Genomic DNA, 21649 nt, shown 5'->3' with positions numbered 1-21649 from the left:
GAACGGGAACTGAAGCAGCGTCTAGAAAATGACTCCCACGGATCCTTGTTCTTGAAATAATGGAAGAAAATGACATTAGAGGGGACCGTTGTCCGCCTCTCTCCCTGACTGCCCAGCACGGATTGTGCGGAGCAGTGTCTCAACAACTGCCCTTCTCTAGATAAGCTTCAGGGGTTCCTTGGAAAGGAGGCATAATCACTCTTTAGAAGTCACTGGAATATTGCTTCCTGGTTCATCTGCCTGTTGGGCCTTGTGCGTAGAGGGCGGCATTTGGGGGGTGGCGAGGCAAGCGAAATGAGACAACAAACAGCAGGAAGAAAAGAGGTGTTTGTGAGATGGTGACCAGCCCAAGATACTGTGGCTGGCGTTCCGCCTCTTAGGTTTGCTCACAGTTGAAAATTTCTTAGTTTTGCCCTCTGGTCCAGGGGGCGGTCAACGGCAGGCCAGATAAGCCTGGCCTCAGGTATTCTAGAAGCACCGGCAGGACACCGCTCTGAGAAGGGCACGGGTCAGCTTTGTATCCACCTATCAATATTTAATGGATATTTATTGAATCTTTACTCTCCATTGTTCTGGTGCTGATGTGAAGCCCTCACATTGGGTGGAAAAGGAAGAACTTTTCAGGATATGAATTTCATTAATGAAAGCATTTGTGGGGTTTTTTTTTTTTCCCTTTTCCTTTTTTAAATAAAACTCATGTACTAGCTTTTCAGACATACTTTCATAGTAGCAGCTGAAAAAGTAAGAGTCTCTGACTAAATAACTTCTCTTTTTTCATAGGAGAGAAGATACTTAACCTTAAGTCAGGCTAGAAAAAACGGTTTCCATATGGACTGGCTGTCGGAGGCTCCTCCAGGTCTGTTTGACTGTCAGTTGGAGAAAGGCTGTGGGTGATAATGTGACTGGAGAGACGTTTGCATTTAGCTGTCTGGGAATCAGGCAGCTGGAGATGCTTTATCGTGTCTCATAATGGTGATGAAGGACATTGATGATTGAAAATGAAAGGAAACAGGTACCATTTATGGAGGACCAAACTATGTCCTGAGACCGCTTGGTGCGTCTGAGTGCTTGACACAACCCCGTAGTGAATGTGCTGTTATCCCCGCTTAAATGTGAAAACCCCGAATTTCGGGTAAGAGCCCGAAAGGTTATTGGGTTCTATCCCTGGTCTGCCCCTTCTAACCCACACTCCCTCCTCTGTGTTGTGCTCAATTTCCACCCCCCCTCCCCGCCCCCCAAGCCTGACGCAGGTTCTGGGTGGTATAGTCACTGAGTGGCCTGGGTCACAGGCCAGGCCCCAGGGCCGATGTGTAGTTCTGAGATTGAAGATGCCCTCACACTGAACAGACCTTTAGAACATTCCGGCAAAGCTGGAGCTCCTGTTTCTTGTTTGCTCTCTCCCATTCCCTCTCTGAATGCTTCCCTCTTTCTCTTTTATTTGTTTTTTTTTTTTCCCCTTATTTCTAGCCAGCTCTCTTGCCTGATAGAGGTGTTCACGAGGGAGTAAAATACGCAGGATGTTTGACACGCTCAGAGAGGCATGAGATACACACGCACAGCCCAGACAGGGTGAACAGGGGTTGTATTCATTGAATCGCTATCTCCAAGGTAATACCTCAGATCCGCTCTCCTTGCTCACAACATCTGTGCTCCGCGCCTCCTTGGCTGACTTGAGAGCATTAAATTGGAAATGTAGGTGAGCTCGGTTCTGATTTCAGTCCTGCTGAGCCCGCTGTGGTTTAGTAGGAGGAATGCCACGTCAGGAGTCAGGAGGCCTGGTTCTCACCCCAGTTTGCCTCCCGGCTGCAAATCACTGACCTTGAGCATCCTGCATCCATGTTCGACCTCTTCTGATGTGTAAGAAGGAGTCACCCTGTGAAAGGTTGTAAGGATAAGAAAAGATAAACCTTCGAAAAATGTAAATAACTAGTCTATTATTTTCTCTTTACCTTTCACTGTGAAATTAGAAAAGTCTCATAAGGGAAGTCCATTTTAACCAAGTCAAACATCCAGACACAGTTCAGTGGGGACATTCCTCTGAAGGCCCACGGTGCCAGGCAGCAGTCGAACGGCCACTTGTCCCCAGTGCGGGGCCTCTGCGAGGCTCTGGACCTGCTGCTTGAGAAGATCGAGGCGCTGACGTACAGCCCTCAGAAATGTTTTTGAGGACACCCCAGTCTTAGACTAGTTGCAGGAAGTCAGGAAAGGGAGACAGAAGGGTTCTGTCAAGGTCGTTGGCGGGGAAATTCAAGACTGACATCCCTCAGTGACTGTGACAGGGCATTTCTCCCTGCCTTTCTAGGCAAGAGGAGACATTCATCAGGAGGAAATCTGTAGTTTCTTTTATCTGTCAAACGAAGCAACATACTGGAATATGATGAAGAAGTGATTATTCTCAATAGTAAAAACACGACCAGGAACAAATGAGAAAGAGCTACTGCGAACATGTGTGAAAAGATAGCGATTTCCAGGCAAGACTCAGCAGCAGCTCGCGCTTTTCCCGTACTCCTGCCTCACGTCCGCCTCTTAGTATCTGACGAGACAAAAGTGCTCTTGGGACTTCGGTCCCAAGCACCTGAGATGGGCAGGATGGTGTAAGTTCTCTGACCCTATTTACAGACCAGGAAACTGAGGGCCAGGAAGCTCGTGTGTGGGCATCACTTCCGACTCCGGCCCGACCCCGCTGACCCCGCTGCAGGCAGGGTGCCGGCGTGCTGCTCTTCTTCATTCCTCATCATTATTTAACTCGGGTCCTGTTTTACACTCATGGGGTGTGAAGCACAATATGTCGAACATCCACGAATACCGCCAGCCACCTCAGAAATAACCTGGTGCCCATTTTAAAAACAAAGCAATGCCGGGGCGCCTGGGCGGCTCAGTTGGTTAAGTGTCAACTGTTGATTTCAGCTCAGGTCATGGTCTCACGGTTCATGGGTTCGAGCCCCACGTGGGGCTCTGCACTGACCGTGCGGAGCCTGCTTCGATCCTCTGTCTCCTTCTCTCTCTGCCTCTCCCTTGCTCGTGTGCTCTCTATTTCTCAAAAATAAACATTAAAAAAACCAGTACATAAGTGGTTGAAGCTGCTTGTGTGCCCCTCCCTCCCCTGTACAATCCTGAATTTGATGCCTTGTTTCTGTGCATGTCCTTATACTTTGCCCATATACATATGTATCAGTGGGAAGTAGAGATTGCTGATTCTTGTTTTCACACCTCTGGTAAGTGGTTTACCTTATGTGTCTCTCTACAGTGGCATTTACTTTAGTATTGTCTCCATCTGTACAAGTGAAGAGAAACCCAAGTCTTTTCTCTTTGACCAAAGGACAGAGGGAAGAATTTTTAAGGGCCGGTGTAGACAGCTGTCTGGAAAGGGTAGTTTTATTTAAGATTTACTGCAAAATTTACAGTTCCCCTCCTTGTAAAGCAGCTCCTGTGGGTGACTGCGGGGAGAGAGAGCGTGGGGCCCCCAGAGCAGTACAGAGCTGGCCCAGGGGGCATGGCACAGACCCCTGCCGTGCGCGTTAGGCGCTTAGCCGCAGGCTGCGGCATCCGTGTGACATCACTACTTCACTTTTACAGTGAAGCCCACATTTCTTGGGACTCGGGTCTTTGAAGACTACGATCTGTGGAAGCTGGTGGCCTACATCGACTGGAAGCCTTTCTTTGATGTCTGGCAGCTTCGTGGCAAGTACCCGAATCGGAACTTTCCCAAGATATTTAAGGACAAAACTGTAGGTTCGTTCAGCAGACCCTTCCTTTCTGCACTGATACTCGAGACACAGTGTTGGGACTTTGAAGGGGAGAACAGGTGGAGAGCCGAGAGTTCAGATGCTGTGGGAGATGGTTTCTCGTTGTGGTCTAACGTGTGGGGTGTTGTTTACCTCTTCGGTGGCTTGAAGCTGCTATATGGGTCTTTATGGACTGTAGTTGGCATTTCATTGATCTCTTCTTTAATAAGCCAGGCTCTTTGTTGGGCCCCGGGAATAAACACACCCCTGCCTTCTGGGATGTGGCCAGTAGCTGGCATAGCCGACGGCAATGGGTGGTTCCCACATGGCATGCCGAGCTCCTGCCGTGGGGCTGAGCCCAGGGCTTCTGTGGACCCAAGATGAGACAGACTTCAGACTGAGAGGTCAGGGGAAGCTTCCTGGGGGAGGTGGTGTTTGAACTGCTTTTGGAAGAGCACATGGGAGTTACTGAGGCTGGGACTGGGGATGTGAGACAGCACCGGAGAAGAGGACATCCCAGGCAGAGGAGACAGGACGGAAAGGCACAGTCACAGGTGCCCATTTGGGGAAATGCCAGGAGTCCCTTGCGCCTGGAGCACTGGTCAGGGGAGGGGATTTGGGGCGATCAGCAAGAGAAGTGGGGGTGAGTGGAGTTGTAGCCCCACCCCTAGAACCTGCCCCCAAAGGCCTGGGTTCACGGTGCCAAGCCAGTCAAAGGATCAGGAAAGAGCCCGTTGAGAGCAAGGTGGCAGGTGGCCTCCTGGAAGTGTGGGGTCAGGGCAGTCCCCACTGTACGGGGGACAACCTGTGGGAGGCCCCTGAGCTGGGGCTGCCCGTGTGTGGTGCTGAAGCCACTTAAGAGGGCCTGGGCCACACTTGCCTCTGCAACCTGTCCCACATCCCCAGAGGCCCCTGGGAGGTCAGTGGGGTGGTGGGCACACGAGCAAGGTCGGCGAGGAAGGGTCTGGGCTGCCCTGTCTGGCGACTGTGCTGGGAGCCACACGTTAGGCTCTCTGCCTCTTGCCGCCTGGAGGCATGTCAGTGGTTTGTGCTGGGGAGACAGGCGGGGCATGTGGTCAGCAGGAGCCACCAGCCCCCCGCCGCTCCCCTTAAGTCTTGATCCTCACAGGCAGCAGTGCAGTATTTGAGGGGAAAGGAGGGTGACCAGAGACGATGGCTCAGGAGGGGTGGTGGCTTTAGAAAGAAGTGGTTTTCGCTGATGATCATTGGCACTTTTAGGTGAATTCTTAACGGTGTTTTCCTAATAGGTGAAGAGGCCAGAAAAGTCTATGATGATGCCCAAACCATGCTGACGGCGCTGATTGGTCAAAAGAAGCTCCGAGCCAGGGGCGTGATTGGGTTCTGGCCAGCGCAGAGCGTGGGAGACGACATCCACCTGTACGCGGAGGGTGCGGAGCCCCAGGCTGCAGAGCCCATCGCCACCTTCCACGGGCTCAGGCAGCAGGTACGGAGCCGCACTGACCACCCCGCTGCTGCTGCTTTGGTGGAAGCACTGAAAAAGCGTAAATAAGAATTAAATAAGTCTGAGCTTTGTGCAAATGACAGGGCTGCCCCAGCTCCCCCCCAAATGACCATGCCAGGCCCGAGGCCAAGGCGTTTGTGAGGACGATGGAGAGAAGCAGCCAGTGTGGGTGGAGAGGCTGGCCCCTCGGGCACCGGCGGGACTCATGGGTGAGAAACACAGCCGTTGCCTCGGTCGTCACACACAGACACACATCTTGTTCCAAAACCTGGGTTTGCAGGCATGCGTGTTATTTAAAACAGGCTGGGGGCTCCCTTTCTGAAGGGGAAGACGGGTGGGGACGAACATTTGCTGCATGTCTGGGCGGTGCCAGGTGCTCTAGAGGTGCTGGACGGACCATCGTGTTTCACATCCACATGGTCTTGCTGTGGGCAGTCCGCATCCCCCCCCCCCCCCCCCGCCTTGCTGCGGGCAGTCTGCGACCCCTGCCTGCCCTGCTGTGGGCAGTTCGTGTCACCCCCCCACCTGCCTTGCTGCGGGCAGTCCGCATCCCCCCTCTGCCCTGCTGTGGGCAGTCCGCGTCCTCCCCCTGCCTTGCTGTGGGCAGTCTGCGTCCCCCTTCCTGCCCTGCTGTGAGCAGTTTGTGTCCCCCCCCCCCCCACCACGTGCCTTGCTGTGGACAGTTCACGTGCCCCCCACCTGCCTTGCTGTGGGCAGTCCGCATCCCCCCCTGCCTTCCTGTGGGCAGTCCGTGTCCCCCCGCACCCACCTTGCTGTGAGCAGTCCGCATCCCCGCACGGCCTTGCTGCGGGCAGTCCACATCTCCATCCTGCAGGGGCAGGAACGGAGGCCGATGGGATGGAGCTAAGTGCTTAGCATCCAGAGCGTGAACCCGGCCTGTGCGCCCTGGCTTCCCTCGGCACTGCCGCCTCTCATGCTCACCCTGTGACAGTACAGACGTCCTGTGCGTGTCCCGTAGCTGCTACAAAATACAGTTGTCCCCATCCAGAATTGGAACCAGGATGCACCAGGGTCGTTAACAAAGGGTTGCGGTGAATTACCCTGTGTCACTACCGTTTCGGGTCATTCAGAAGCAGAGCAGTGTTACTGCTTTTAATCATCACCGCAATGTGTTTCATAACGATAGTGTTTTAACGGTCACTGCATCTGAAGGGCTTCTTAAACTCGGGATGTGAAATGATGCCACGATAGGCTCACCAAAGGCAGCTGTACCATTCCTGTGTGCACAGGGTGCTGACACCATAGGCCACAAGGCAGCAGGCTCCACGTTCCCGCCCCTGCTCGCTAGGGAGCTGGTCGCTTGGCTTTCTCGGGTGTGATTAGGCTCGAAGGCCTCCACCCAGTTTCTCATCCTTCAGGTCCTGCGTCCTCTGATCTCTTGTTACGTCCAACCATTCATGTCCTAACCAGGCAGGATGTGTCAGGGCGTTTAGTGTAATGACTTCTCAATGTGCATTTAGTACCCATTCCGATAGCTCTTTCTTCCAGTGCTCCGAAAGATTCTGGCTGCTCTGGGAGTCTTCTGTCTCAGTGGCTCTGGTAGCTGTCTCTTCTTAAGTGCTGTGGGGCTCTATGACCTGTCTCCCCTTGTGGGGCCGGGAAGCTTTGTGTCTCCCTCTGGCTTTTGTTAGCAGAGAATGTACAGCTGGAAAGCCACTTCTCCCCACATAGCCGTCCCCGTCCCCGGCTTGGTGACATTTCCACAGGCTGTTATCAAACACCTTCTGGCCGGCAACCGTTTAACCACTTCCCGCCCAGTGTCGGTGAAGCTGTGCTTGTTTCCAGGGCCAGCAAGCAAGTGAGCCCTGTAGCTTCTGGTGCCGCCCACCGAGTCCCTGACTGGTCCTGTGCCCTACGGCAGTCAGGGGTATACAGTGCGGTGCCGGACCCCGCACCTGCCGCCATCTGACCCTGGGCTACCGGTCACGCTCTGTCTGCCTCAGCTTCCTGGCTGTGAAATGGAGCTGGTGGCATCACATATTTCCTTCACACGGTTGTTGACAGCCTTAAATCAGTGAATTCCTGTAAAGCACCAGCCAGGAGTGTAGTGAGCAGCACTCAGTAAATAGCAGTTTCATTGTTTACCTTCTCCGTAAGTATTTGTGGATTGTGAAATGTGTTTGAGACCTGATTTGTCAGTGGGGTGAGAGGCGAGACTCTCAGAAGCCGGTCCGGCTCAGTGCTCAGTTTGGTTCCAGGCTGGCCCAGGTGCGTCCTCGTCCATCTCCTGAGCCGCTGCCACGGTGAGCGGTACGTGGCCCTTGGCTGGTGGCCGGGAGCTTGTCGAGCTGCGTCCGTCAACGTGAAGTAGAGGCTTGTGCATTTGGTGGGTCCCTTTTGGATGCCGCTTCAGGGTCTAGTGTTGATCTGGAATTGGAAACACTTGTGGGGAAATTTTTTCTGATATGAATGCTTGAGGTTCCAGTTTCTAGCACGGTGCCTGGAGGCATTCGGGAAATGTTTGGTCCACGTGTGAGTGAGCAGATTCAGTGGTTTCTTGACCGTATGTCATGTCCTGTCTTGTGCTTTTTCAAAATCTAATTTCATTTGTTTATTCAACAACTATTTGTCGAATACTCACTTTGTATCATGCCCTGTTCTAAGTGCTGGGGGTGTAACCGTGAACAAGACAGACACCCCTGTTTGAAGCTTAGGGCCATCTGCAGAGACCAGACTGCTGTCCCGTGCTAATCACCCATCTGGCCGCTGGTTGCTTTTCAGGCCGAGAAGGACGCCGCCAGCGCAGACCCCTATTACTGCCTCTCGGACTTCATCGCGCCGCTGCACTCGGGCGTCCGCGACTACCTGGGCCTGTTCGCCGTTGCCTGCTTCGGGGTGGAGGAGCTGAGCAGGGCCTATGAGCGGGAGTGTGACGACTACAGCAGCATCATGGTCAAGGCCCTGGGAGACCGGCTGGCTGAGGTAGCGCCACAGCGCTGGGCGGAGTGGGGAGCCCCAGTTCCGTGCCGTCGTTTGTAGCCGTCCTCGGACCTGTGACCTCTTTGCTGCGGTTCTTGTCTCTCCCGAGGAGCCTGAAAGATTCAAAACCGCTTCCTGTGTCAGGGCCCCTCGCTGTCACGTTGGCATCCTCTGTGGCTTCCCCATCTTCCTGTGCGTGGTGGGGTCACCTGAGCCATGCAGAGGTCCCCTCCTCTTCCCGAGGCTGACAGCGGAGGACCTGGAAGCAGTAACTGGCTTCTCCTCGTGGCCCCTGTCTGCTGTAGACCATCAGGGAAGTGTTTCAGTTCAAGGGCCTGGAGTCCTTGGACCGTTGAATATGATACGTCAGAGCCCAGGCTGAGGCCAAGGCCGGCCACAGAGCAGCCAGTGAAACGACAGGCGAGCCGAGAGCCCAGCCTGTCTGCTCTTGCCGGCTCCGTCCTGGTGGCGGTGCAGGGGGTGGGGGGAGGGGGAGGGGGCACCGGGGGGCACCGTCGTGGGGGTCCCCCGCCTCCGCCCAAGCACGCCTCTCCCTGGCTGCAGGCCTTTGCGGAGGAGCTCCACGAGAGGGTCCGCCGGGAGCTGTGGGCCTACCACAGCCACGAGCAGCTGGACGCCGCCGACCTGCGCAGGCTGCGCTACGAGGGCATCCGCCCGGCTCCTGGCTACCCCAGCCAGCCCGACCACACCGAGAAGCTCACCATGTGGAAACTGGCTGACGTGGAGCGCTGCACGGGTACGTGCCTGGAGCTGGCGAGCGCCGTCCCTCCCCGCCAAGGACACGGGTGTGCGGTCACCCCCATGACGCACAAATCTGGAAACACAGAACCCCGTCCTTTCTCACTTCCAGCTGTGTGTCATAGTATTTTACGTACATATCATTATGCCACAGTCTTTAAACATTTTTTTAATGTTTATTTATTTTTGAAAGACAGAGAGAGAGAGAACAAGTTGGGGAGGGACAGAGAGAATGGAGACACAGAATCCGTAGCAGGCTCCAGGCTGTCAGCACAGAGCCCAGCATGGGGCCCAAACCCATGAATTACGAGATTATGACCTGAGCTGAAGTCAGACACTCAATCGACTGAGCCACCCAGGCGCCCCGCTCCCCCATCTTAAGGTCGATCACTTTCAGTTGCTTTCTCTCCACCGAGGACAGAGAATTTAGCTCGTCATACTCCCCCCGCATCCCTCCTGCCCTGTTTCCTGTCACAGGACTGTCACTGTTGTTATCTCCAGTAGCGACCTTTGTGACCTTTAGTAGCATAGTCCATACCACCTCCTCCTGCTCCTCCCATCGCTCACAGACTGTGTCTCTGGACACTGGTCTTGCATCAGGCCCAACCCACCGCTCAGCTCTTTCCTCTCTTGGCTTTCACTCTTTATTGACACAATTCACAGTTTCAGTGGAATTAATCAGTAATCAGAAGCATGCCATCAGTGCCGATGAAGTGACAGGAGCGTAGGTTTAGGTGAGGGACGGAGGCATTTGGATGTGGGTTGGCAGGAATGGCATGGACTCCCGGAGCCATAACATATGGATTTGAGTCCTTCCCTGCCATCAGCTACCCGCTGATCTCTGGCAGAGCATTTCCCCTCTGCCGCTCTGTTCCCCATCCGTGAGATGCATGGCTTAGAGGACGTGGACAGCCCTGGTGTTCCCCTGGAGTTCCCAGCTCCTAGGAAGCATCTCTTCTGAGTCCTGCCGTGGGCTCATTCTCAGCGTGTGGCTGTCCAGGAGCCTGGGGTTCAGATGGAGCTTTCCTTGCGGGGTTGGGGCTCCTCGTCTGGGAGCCCAGGTGGAGGAGCAGACAGAGGCCTCTGTAGTCGATCCTGGAAGATTGATGGGGGGGGGGGTACATCCACTTGGCAGGAATTGCCACATCTTTCATGCTGTGTCATGTGTCCCCCTGGAAGGCATGAGCTCACTTCCATTCACGTGTTCAGCAAGAATGGCTGATAGCTCGTGCAGGGCACTGAGGCAGTGACCGTGTTTCCCACGTTGCTCTCTCTAGGCATCAGGTTAACAGAATCTTTAGCGATGACACCTGCTTCAGCCGTATCTGGCCTCTACTTCTCCAATTTGAAGTCCAAATACTTTGCAGTGGGGAAAATTTCCAAGGACCAGGTGAGTTAGCTGTTCCATTGTGTATGGCTTCCCTAGATGCCGGTCCTGTTTTAAATGGAACCGTGGAACTGGTTTTATTTCACGTGGGAACGAGAATACTAAGGGGAGAAAGCGCGACGAAATTTACTCCAGTCAACGTCTTAAATTGTTTCAGCCCATTACCCCGATTCTCGCCCTCCCACATACACATAGACACCCCCACGCCCAGCACTCATACCCACAGTCCAGCCAGCCTCCAAGCACCACATACGCACTGCATGTTGTTTTCTGCCCAGAGAATAAGGCGACTCGGTGAACAGATAGATCTCCATCCCCGTTGGACTCCGGAGATTGCTATTAAGACAAGAAATGGAAGGCATTTAATGTTTCTTGGCAAATCCCCTGGAAACTTCACTTCAGAAGGTCTTATCGTTGTGGTTTGATACGCTGCTTTTAATCTTTTGCAGATTGAGGATTATGCTTTGAGGAAGAACATGTCTGTGGCTGACGTTGAGAAATGGCTGGGACCCATCTTGGGATACGATACAGAGTAACTTCTATTTAAAAATCCTTTTTTGCACTTGATCCTCACGGAAATACAATCTAGAGTGCCTTTAAAAACAACAGTAGCAACAGACAAGCGGGTCTCAGGTCTCTGACCTGTGACATTTGCTCTGCCTCAGGGTTCGGAAGATTGACTGGTGGGACCGTGTGGAGGATCAGGGCCTTCCTGTGTCCTTGGGAAACCAGGGTCTTTTCCGGAAACCTTGACTGAGGAGCAGTAAGCCGGGTGTCGCCGGTGGTGTCCCTGGTCTTTCAGGGACAAGGATAAGCTGGAGATAGAGGTCTTTTGCATTTCAAAGCAAGGCAGTTTGCTTGTTTCATTTTTACTTTGGGTTGAGAAGGCCTCTTATTTTTTTCTTTCTCTTGCTCTCTTAGAAAAGAGCCTGAAGCTTAGCTGAATAGAGAAATGTATAGAAGAATGTGACCCCGGGGCAAAATCACGCTGTGTGAAGTGGGGTGTTTTAATCTAGAAGGGTGCAGCGATGAACTGACAGGGAACGGAGTGCGACCCTGTGCTCTATCAGGAAGACCCCATCTTCGAAAGTCGTGATTACGTGGGTGCAGAGTCCCCTTGGCAGGAGGCCGTTGACTAGCCGTTTGCCCCTGTGTGGCCAAATACAGTGGGTTCTCCTACCATTTCCGTCTTCTAATTCCTCATTCCCTTGCCCCGAGGGGGAAGAGGAGATAGGGAGAGAGCGGGGCTGCTGAGGGTCATAACATCTCAGAGCTGTTTTCTGGAGCGGAGCAGTCTTCCTGGCCGACACGTCCTGGGTGGAGTTGGATGGGTGAAGAGCATTGTGATCCCACTCAGTCTGTCTGCACTAACCCAGCTGCAGGTTCCTGCAGTGTAGACCTGGCCTCCCAGGGCTGCTTGCTGAACGGTAGCCTCTGTAGGGTTCAGGGGGTAGTGCCCCGAGCTCGGCACGCAGTGAGTCCTCCTGGAAAGGGTGGCAGATTGACGGAGGTGGAAAGACACTGGGGAGTGCGGGTGGTGATGGCGGTGCTGACTGCACGAGAGGCCCTTTCTGGGATTAGAACCCCGTTTACACTGCGGCTGGGACAGAGAGCCTGCCTCCCGGGTCCCGTGAACCTTGGTACCCATTTTCTGTGTGACGGCCACCTCCCTCGCTCTCGGGGGGTGAGCCGGCCCCGCTTCCCAAAGCAGCTCCGTCAGAAGTGCATTCAAGGACCTTGGAGGTGAAGGGGGAACCGTAGGAAACCAGACCCCCGCGCATGTGCAGCGTGCACACGCGGACGCACAGAGCCGCCCCCCTGTCAGCTGTCCCGGGCCCACGAGGTAAAAACAGCCATGGACTTTACGTGCACTTGGTCTCTTGAGTGAGCATGGGACTCAGTTTCCCCAGGCACTTAGCTGGAGGACTTACTTTCGGTTCCATAGCAGGTGTGTCATTCTTGGTACATTCTTCTGTGAGAAAGAAGACCTCCTCCGGGTAGTTGAGTGTATTTTGTCAGAGTTACAGTTGTTAAGTCTCCTGATTTCATTTGATATTTGCCATCTCTTCCCTCAGCTGGTTATGTGGTAGAATGGCTTCCTTTGTTGTTGTTGTTGTTGTTGTTGTTGTTGTTAAGTTTATTTATTTATTTCGAGAGAGAGAGGGTGAGCGAGTGTGAGCGAGCAAGGCCAAGAGCGTGACCCAAGCTGAAAGACGCTTAACCGACTGCCCTTAGAATGGCTTCCTTAAATGTACTGTTTATATAATCCCATGACGGATGCCTTTTTTCCTAGAGACAGAAACAATTGGTGCGAGTTTGAGTGCCTGTAGGTTCGTGAAAGAATATAAACTACAAGTTGAAAACCCCTCCCTGCATAAATGTCAGGCGACTTCGAAGGCAGGGAGGTGGCCGTTCTGAATGCGGGGTCTTTTCCGTGTCAGTGCCTGCATGTCCAGAACCTCTTGTCACCATCTGTGGGCGTCGTCATTTCACTGAGGATCCCACCTTATTTTTCCCTCTAAAGAGGCCCTTGCTTGGAATCTTCCCCTCTCTCCGCTGCACTGAGGAGTCTGGTTTGTCAGGTGGTGGTTGAGAGCAGGTTTATGAAACCCCACTTCCTCCTTTGAGATATTCTCCGACATCCTGTCTACATTTATGGTTGACTTCACATAGAGAGTCATCCGCCTTCTTTCTGGTTCTCTCTGGTATGCGTTCGACATATGGTGTCTCCCGCCTTCTCCCCGCTTCTCTCCTGAATCCAGTGAGGTTAGGTTTTTACCTGCCTCTCCTGGCATCAGTGACCTCTCGGGTCAGACCCAGTGGCCTTCCCAGTGATTCTCATCCCTCTGGGCTTGAACAGTACAGACCACTTCCTGCAACACCCTCCTTTCCCTGCTTTCCCCCTTGACACCACTCTCTGATTCTCCTTCTGTGTCTCTGATCACTTCTCAGCCATTTGCCTAGTTTTTCTTCCTCTGCCCATTTAAACCCTGGTGTCCTCAAGGGCCAGTCCTCAGCGACCTTCTTTGCCGGTATAGTTTCAGTGGACGATCTCACAGACTCAGTGTCTCCATCTAAGCTTGTCCTGCGGAGCACAGCATACATCCCACAGCCCCTTCCAGGAGGGCATACAGACACCTCAGACCCAGAGTGTCTCACCTCCTCACAAATGGTGAGATTCAGTCATGAACAATAGTGCTGTCGCTCCAGCAAGAGCCCTCACACTCAGCCCATATCGCGTTTGGCTTAGACTGTAGCAGGTATCTGAAAAGTTAGCACACAAAAGACACCGAGCCTACTTTAGTGGGGATGGTGGTAGAGAGATCTCGGGAAGGCGATGCTTAGACGAAGACCTGATCTGGGACCTGTGGGATAAAGGTGAAGACGCAAGGTAGGAACAAGTGAAGAGCCGTCTTTGTTTGTGAACAGGAATATTAATGCGGTATAGGTATCACATCTCTCCAGATTGGTCTATAGGTTCAATGCCATTTCCAACAGAAATTACAGTAGCGGTTTTGTCACATGGGACAGGCAGATATTTAAATTTATGTGGAAAAAGCAAAGCACTCAGAATGACTGGATGCTTCTAAACGGGAAGCAGAGTTTACGAGGTAGTGAGTTTTGTCGTACGTGGTGCCGAGATGGGCATGCTGAGCAGTGCCGTGAAATACGGAGCCTGGAAAATAACCCTTGTGCGTGTTGACTTTCGAGACAAGGCGGTGGTGGCTGGGCGCATAAGAGACGGGCAGGATGACTCCATCTGTGGCGCAGAGCTGTGCCTACCGTATGGAAAGAGCGAAATTTGATTTCTGCCTCATGTGTTGTCTAACAACCAATTCCAAATATATTAAGGTCTTAAATACAAAAAAAAAAAAAAAATAGCGTTTACACGAGCAAACCTTAGGGCAGGAAAGAATCCCCTGAGACATAAAGGGCTAATCATAAAAGAGAAGATGATTGTATCAACTTTTTAAAATAAAGACTTAGGTTAAGCTGATAAACCACTTAAAGTAGGGAAAAGACAAGTCCTGACTAGAAGTGTTTATAATACAATTAATTGACAAAGGATTAGCAAGCAGAATATATGGAGGGTGCCTATTTAAGAAACAAACCCAACAGAAAATTAGACGGAAAAGGCATTTCACAGAAGAGGAAGTACACATGGCTTATAAATAAGTAGAAGGATGTTCCACAGCAATGGAGATCAGGGAAGTACGAATTAAGACCACAGCAAGATCCTATTTTGCATCCATAACATTTGCAGAACTTGAGCTTGACAGGACCGGGTGCCAGAGAAGTTCTGTGAGAGCTCGCATGGTGTGAGCGCGTGAACACCTCTGCCTCCCAGAGTTGAACCCTTGCATGCCCTAGGATCTGGCTTATGGCTCGGACTGCCCCTTGGAGATCCAACAAACTCTTACCTGTCCCAGGAGGTGTGTGCAAGAGTGTTCATAGTAACACCTTTGTGGTGGTCAATAACCAAAAACACCAAAATGTCCATCTGTCTGTAGGAGAATGGTTAAGTAAACTAGGTATAGTCACGCTAAAGGGTATTGTTCAGTAGTAAAAACGGGTGAACTGCAGCTGTACCTGACAATCAGAGTGAATCTCAGGAAATATTACCAAAAAAAAAAAGCAAGCTCCAGGAGACCATATATGCTATGATGCTATTTTTATTGAGCTCAAAACCAAGCAAAACCAAAGAGTGTATTGTCTAAGCACATGTAAACAGTAAAACTGTGTTGTAAATGAAGAAAAAACAAAATTCAGCAGAGTAATTAACCCTGAGAGAGGGAAGCCGAGCAGATCTCAGAGGGACACATCGCTGGATGCAGGTTGTTAGTCAGATTCTGGTTCTTGGGTTGTATGGTAGTCGATGGCTGTTTGTGATATTCTTTATAATGTAACAGTTTTATATTTGTGAAATGTATTTAATGCATGTATTAAGTGTATTATAAAATAATAAAGACAAAATAATAAAAATCTGGAATGGTGACTTTTTACATAATACTGTGTATTTGTTAAAGCTGTTTTTTCAGAAAGGAAGGACCTTTCGGCCAGAGTGAACAGCCATGCAGAGGCAGGGGCGGAGGGGGTTTATGTGCACGCAGTGGTGCCGTGGGACAAGGGCCAGCTTGGCTTCCCAAGGCGGGCTTTGGTGAACAAGTGCACGGCAGCATCATTTGCTGTGGCACAGGATGGAGGGCGGGGGAAACAAATTTGACATTGAACACAGGCACTTGGATGCGTGCCTTTGGAATTTAGGAAGACTGGCCTTAGGATTGGGAGGCTTTGGTATGGAGGTGGAGTTCAGGCTGCAATCGTGGACGGGCAGCTTGTGGAGAATGTGAGGAACCCGAGATAGGGCTGGACTCCAGGACCAGGAGCCACAGGCACAGCTGTGGCATTTTAGGGGCTGCAGGGACCATTGGGGGACTGTGTTGGGTTGATGATTGAATGGGAGGTGAGGAAGCTCTCTGTTATTTAAAGAACATTGGGTGTTGAGTTTGATAAGTTGTTTATAGATTTTAGATACTAACCCTTTATCAGAGATGTCATTTGCAAATATCTTCTTCCATTCCATAGGCTGCCTTTTAGTTTTGTTGATTGTTTCCTTTGCTTTGCAGATGCTTTTTATTTTGATGAAGTCCCAGTAGTTTGTTTTGCTTTTTTTTTTTTCCCCCACATACCTCAGGAGACATACTTCTTACTAAAGAAGTTGCTCCGGCCGAGGTCAAAGAGGTTGCTGCTGTGTTCTCCTCTAGGCTTTTGATGGTTTCCTGCCTCACATTTAGGTCTTTCATCCATTTTGGATTAATTTTTGCATATGGTGTGAGAAAGTGATCCAGTTTCATTCTTCTGCATGTTGCTCTCCAGTTTTCCCAGCACCACTTGTTGAAACTCAACACCCAAAAAACAAATAATCCAGCTAAGAAATGGGTAGAAGACATGCATAGACATTTTTCCAAAGAAGACCTACAGATGGCTAACAGACACATGAAAAGATGCTGAACATCACCCATCATCAGGAAAGTACAGATCAAAACCATGATGAGATACCACCTCACACCTGTCAGAATGGCTAAAATTAACAACACAAGAAACAACAGGTTTGGCAAGGATGTGGAAAAAGGGGAACCCTCTTGCACTGTTGGTGAGAATGCAAACTGGTGCAGCCACTCTGGAAAACAGTATGGAGGTTCCGCAAAAAGTTAAAAAAAAGGATTACCTATGATCCAGCAATTGCAGTACTAGGTGTTTACCCAAAGGATACAAAAATATTATTTCAAAGGGACACATGCACCCCGACGTTTATGCAGCCTTATTAACAGTAGTCAAATTGTGGAAAGAGCCCAGATTTCCATTGACTGATGAGTAGATAAAGAAGATGTGTATAATGAAATCTTGCCATTTGCAACGACATGGATGGAGCTAGAGTATATTATGCTAAGCAAAATAAGTCAGAGAAAGGTGAATTACCATATGATTTCACTGATGTGGAATTTAAGAAAGGAACCAGTGAACATAGGGGCAAAAAAGGCAAACCATAAAAGACACTCTTAACTACACAGAATAAACTGAGGGGCCTTGGGTGGGGGGATGGGCCAAATGGGGGATGGACATTAAGGAGGACACTTACTGGGATGAGTACTGGGTGTCATATTTAAGGGATGAATCACTGAATTCTACTCTTGAACTAATATTACACTATATATTAACTAACTGGAATTTAAATAAAAACTTGAAACAAAAAACTAGATTGGAGCAAAAGAAAGAATGGAGATAGTATTTTAATATAGAAAAGGGCTTTCATGCCAAGGGGAAAATACAAATTAAGAGGGTTATAGATAGTGCAGAAGTAAGAAAATACCTATCTTTGAACCTAAGTCCAGAGAGACTTCCATCTCACAGCCCCCCACATTTCAAACCTGGGAGTTGTCCCTGCCCTCTCTTTTTCTGAACCTTCACATCCAGTTGGTTGCCGTACCCTGATGATTTTACCCACTAAATACCTCTCAGTCCCTCTCTCCTCCCCTGCCCAGGCTAAGATTCTTATTTCTCCTCTGGACTCAGAACACCAAGAGGGTATCCTGGACTCGAACGGCTGTTACCATGAGCTCTCGGAACCTTTATGCCCACCTGGCCCTGTTCCCCAGATCAATATGTCCCCCTCGCCAAGGATATGTCCAAGCTCCTTACACACTTTCAATAATCATCTCCTGCATGCCCGGTAGGAGGTATCTTCTTACGTGGTCTCCTCTCCCTGACATAACTGCCCCCCCCCGCCCCACTCCATCCATGGGCTTCAGGAAAGCTTTCAACCCTCCCTGCTGCAAAGCTACATGACCCCTCTTCCTTCCTGCAGTAGCACCGTGCGTATTTCCCACTGCTGTCATGGTGACAGAATAATCTATGTCCCCATTAGGCTGTGATTCTTAAAGGGCAGGTTGGAATCCTTGTTCATCTTGGTATTAGTGTGTCTCACTAGAGCTTGGTTCCTGATACGTGCTCAGTAAAGGTTGGCTTGAGTTGACGAGCAGACTCTCTCAGGGGGACAGTGTTTTGCAGGGAGAGCATTCTGTGAAGCTCCATGAGGGCGGGGTCCAAGGCTCACTGCCTGGGCTCCAAACCCCCAGAGCCTAGCCCAGCACCGGCCGTGTGGTTCCCTACATGGAGTGTTCTAAGTGAGCAGAGGGAGAACCGTGGTGATTTTCTCTTGCTCAGAAGGAGACTGGGACATAAACAGTCTAGTACCCTCCACACCCACCTTCAGGATTTCGTCGTAGCAGAAACAGCCCTGCTGATGCTCTCTTTACTGACCCTTGAAGACAGCACATGGGCGGCCTGCAGAAAAGTCACCTCACTTCAAGCTCACGTCATGGCCACACGTCAACTGTACGTGTTGTCCAATTACAGAACACAGGGTATATTAGAATTCCATATGTGTGTGTCTAAAAAAATGCTAGTATGTGCGGTGAAAATACCTAGAAGGTTATACAAGAAATTCTTAAGTGGTTACTTTTGGGGAATGGGATTGGGGGGCCAGCGGGGAGGGACTCAGGGTTTGGGTATTTCTCATTCTTTCTACACGACTTCAGTTTTATAACAAGCATCTATTGTTACCCTTTTAAAAAAAGACGAGTGTGGCAACAAAGCCAGCTTGAAATAGATGTGATTTTGAATAATCTGAAAAGTTAGGATTTCAATCAATTCAGCCCTAGACGTGGTCCCATTTCTCAACACATGGAATATCTCATTCCATGTACATACTCCCTTCAAAATGTGATTTTCAAAGATATCTTTTGCCTCATTCTTTGCTTTTAAGTATTATTACAGCCTTTTGGAGACTCACAAAACAAGTGATTTTCTGTAATTATTGCCTAGAAAAGGGTTGGATCAAATGATTTTTGAGAACCTTAAGATTAGATGTTGCACGAAATGGAAGAAACAAAAACCAGACGGATTGATGAATGATGTTTATCACAGTCTCTGCTTTCCGTGATGCAATACATAAGTCAGCCTGCAGAGTGTGAAGCTGTTGGCAGCCGAGAAAGGAACTTTGAACTTTTTACAATCCTGTTTGTTCTTTTACCCAGAGGGAAACTCAGAAGAGAGAAAAGTGACATTTCCTTCTGAATTATCTGAAGGAATTTCAATGCTCTCCCATCTATAATCACGTGGGATTGTTTATTTTATTATAGAAGACCCATGTATTTTGTGCATGTTTTCAGTGAAAACCTGGGAAGTCCATTTGTCTTGGTGGATAGTGCTAAATATCATTAATGAAACACAGTTTTCCCTGATGTGATAGATTGTTTTTCAACTGTGTTGAAATGAGCACATCAAAAAAATCTGAGGAATTTCAGTGAGGGGCTCCTCGGTGATGCAGTCAGTTAAGTGTCCAACTTCAGCTCAGGTTATGAACTCGCGGTTTTTGAGTTCGAGCCCCCATTGGACTCTGCTGACAGCTCAGAGCCTGGAGTCTGCTTTAGATTCTGTCTCCCTCTCTCTCTGACCCTCCCCCACTCATGCTCTGTCTGTCTGTCTCTCAAAAATAAATAAACGTTAAAAAAAAAAAAAAAAAGAATGTCAGTGGAAAATACCCGAGTGTCAGAAATGCTCGGTTATTTTTTTAAATACTGCTACTCTTTTGAGAAAAGGGAGTAGTTAGCTCCAAGTCCGGTTTCAATGGCGTGTCTCCTCTAAAACTTCTATTCAGTCATCATCGGTTTTCTCTGTGCATTGCTGTGGGCAGGCTGTAACAGATCTGCTCCAACTGCTCAGGAAGTTGAAGCTAAGTGCGAGTTTGGTCATTAGCAGAGCCAGTGTTGGTTCCTGCTTTGCAGAATCCCATTTCCCCCACAATGTGCCATCAAGTTAAGTTTTGAATACAGTTAGGGATCAAATGTCAACGAGTGAATATATTCCGTCCCACCCCCAAATTGGTGAGTTATAATGGAAGGAGGTTGGTACAGTTAGAAGTTGGGTCCCTCTCAGCTTGGCATAGGGATGGGTTTGGGTACAATTCTCTTCTATAATTAGAAAAATGATCAATAAATGGAAAATATTCGTGTTTCCCACTCTGTGCCTTATTACCCACCAGACTAGATGAGTTGAGAGAAGAACCCTATGAAAACTTACGAGCCCTCCATCTGTCTGCTATAATTGACCATCATGAAGAAAACAGGCAAAAACAAACCTTTATCAGAAAGTTGGAGGCAAGGAGGCATGGTACCTATTCTGTTTGCTGAGCTACTCAAGGAAGAAGAGTATTTGCAATAGTTAATGCCAGAACCAAAAATTTAGAAGTTCCGTCAGGCATGTAGTGGGAATTTAAATATTTCTTGGATGGATGAAATCGTATTAAAAGCTCAAACATCAAGAAACCAGCTAGAAAGGGAGATAAATCAGAGAAAGACAAATACCATATGATACCATTTGTATGTGGAATTAAAAACATTTGATACGTGACATGATAAAGGTACGAGCTGAGCTACTGTAAAAATCCTACTGTAACATATAAACGTATCAAGCCACACATGGTGGGTCTTAGACTTACACAGTGTTACATGTCAGTTATAGCTCAATAATAATAATCATAGCTAGGACTCCCTGGAGCTTTTCCAGACACAGAGGTTTGCTGCACCTGTTCAATGCAGGGAGACAATTGGGCAGAAACAAAACTGATGCTTCCACCAGTGGCCTTTCCAAAATCTACTACTCAGTGATCACTGATCTCCATCACGATGAGTCACAAGTATTGCAATATCCCTGCAGTGCCTTCTGAATCATCAAAGACTTGTTAAAATTCAGTATGACTTCAGTATTAAGTACACTTTAGTGCGAATTACTATATTTGAAGGTTGGCCACCCAAGTGTGAGAAGTGTGATCCTTCTCCCTTAACCAGAATAGACTAAGAAGAATTCTTCCCCCATCATGTCAGATAACAAGAGTATCTTCTTCTGCTATCACTGTGTGGCAAAAGAGCCAAGCCTGACGTTTAGCCCAGAGAAAGGGTTGCTGAAGTGAAGGAGGTTCATCAGGGTGTATGAAAAGATGCAGAAGAAATGTGGTTACAGAGTGAGGGAGTGTGTCGTGACAAGGATGTCAGCACATCCCCTGGAAGCTGAAGGGGCTGGTGCATGGCAAGGTTGAGTCATTTAGTGCCGTTGGCATTGAGGAGGGAAGAAGATGCTAATTTGGGATGGTTTGTATCAGATTAGCAGAAGTAGCTGACTCTTAAGAAAGAGTAATTAATGGGTTTTGTTTAGTGAAAAGTTTATTAGCTTTGGATGCCACCTTTAAGTCTGTGCTCAGTGTGTAGGGTTGGAGCGGATGTGGAAAGGTGATATTTCTGGATGTGGGAAGCGAGGGTAAAACTTTCAAAGAGTTGGCTAATGGAAGGAGCAAACATTTGTGGGCATATTTGGGAGGGGGCAGGGAAGAGGTAGGAAAGAATAATGACGGCCCAAACAATGGGGAGAGAGCACAAGGGACTTTACCCAAATATTTTCTTACCAGCATTAGAGGGATAAAGCCTGCCTTCTATAGGAAAAAAAAAAAAAGTGGGTGAGGCTGTGTTGCTAATCGCTTTGATGTGAATACAGTCATTTCTATCAGTCCTTTCAGATAAAAATATGAAAAACTTCTATTATTTTATAGATGTGATTGGTACCTGGCTCTCAGGGCCCTGCTAAGATTTGCAGCCATTTACGTGTACCTTTTTCTTCTCTCACGAGCTCCAACAGTGCTTACGATCTTACAGAGAGGAGGTGCTGGCTGGGCAAGTGCCCTCTCTTTTGCTTTGGCTGAGATTCCCAAGAGGGGAAATGTATACTGTGAGATGACATTTA

At 49.5% G+C, this 21649-nt stretch overlaps 1 protein-coding gene across 4 annotated transcripts in view; it reads left to right on the top strand.

The window, feature by feature from the left end:
* MTR (5-methyltetrahydrofolate-homocysteine methyltransferase) overlaps positions 1-21649 on the top strand; it is a 131620-nt gene that overhangs the window by 91015 nt on the left and 18956 nt on the right. For 3 of the 4 annotated variants that reach the window (XM_045039904.1, XM_045039903.1, XM_045039902.1), the window contains 7 exons: positions 781-856; positions 3577-3732; positions 4994-5190; positions 7951-8151; positions 8713-8905; positions 10185-10297; positions 10744-10826. In XM_045039904.1, the coding sequence (XP_044895839.1) occupies positions 781-856; positions 3577-3732; positions 4994-5190; positions 7951-8151; positions 8713-8905; positions 10185-10297; positions 10744-10826 (1019 nt within the window). Of the gene's footprint in view, positions 1-780; positions 857-3576; positions 3733-4993; positions 5191-7950; positions 8152-8712; positions 8906-10184; positions 10298-10743; positions 15291-21649 lie in introns of those variants that run through there. The other variant, XM_003993893.6, reaches the window with a different exon arrangement.

Source organism: Felis catus, chromosome D2, assembly GCF_018350175.1.
Source record: "Felis catus isolate Fca126 chromosome D2, F.catus_Fca126_mat1.0, whole genome shotgun sequence".
NCBI classification, from domain to species: domain Eukaryota; kingdom Metazoa; phylum Chordata; class Mammalia; order Carnivora; family Felidae; genus Felis; species Felis catus.
This window is presented reverse-complemented; position numbering and strand designations above follow the sequence as displayed.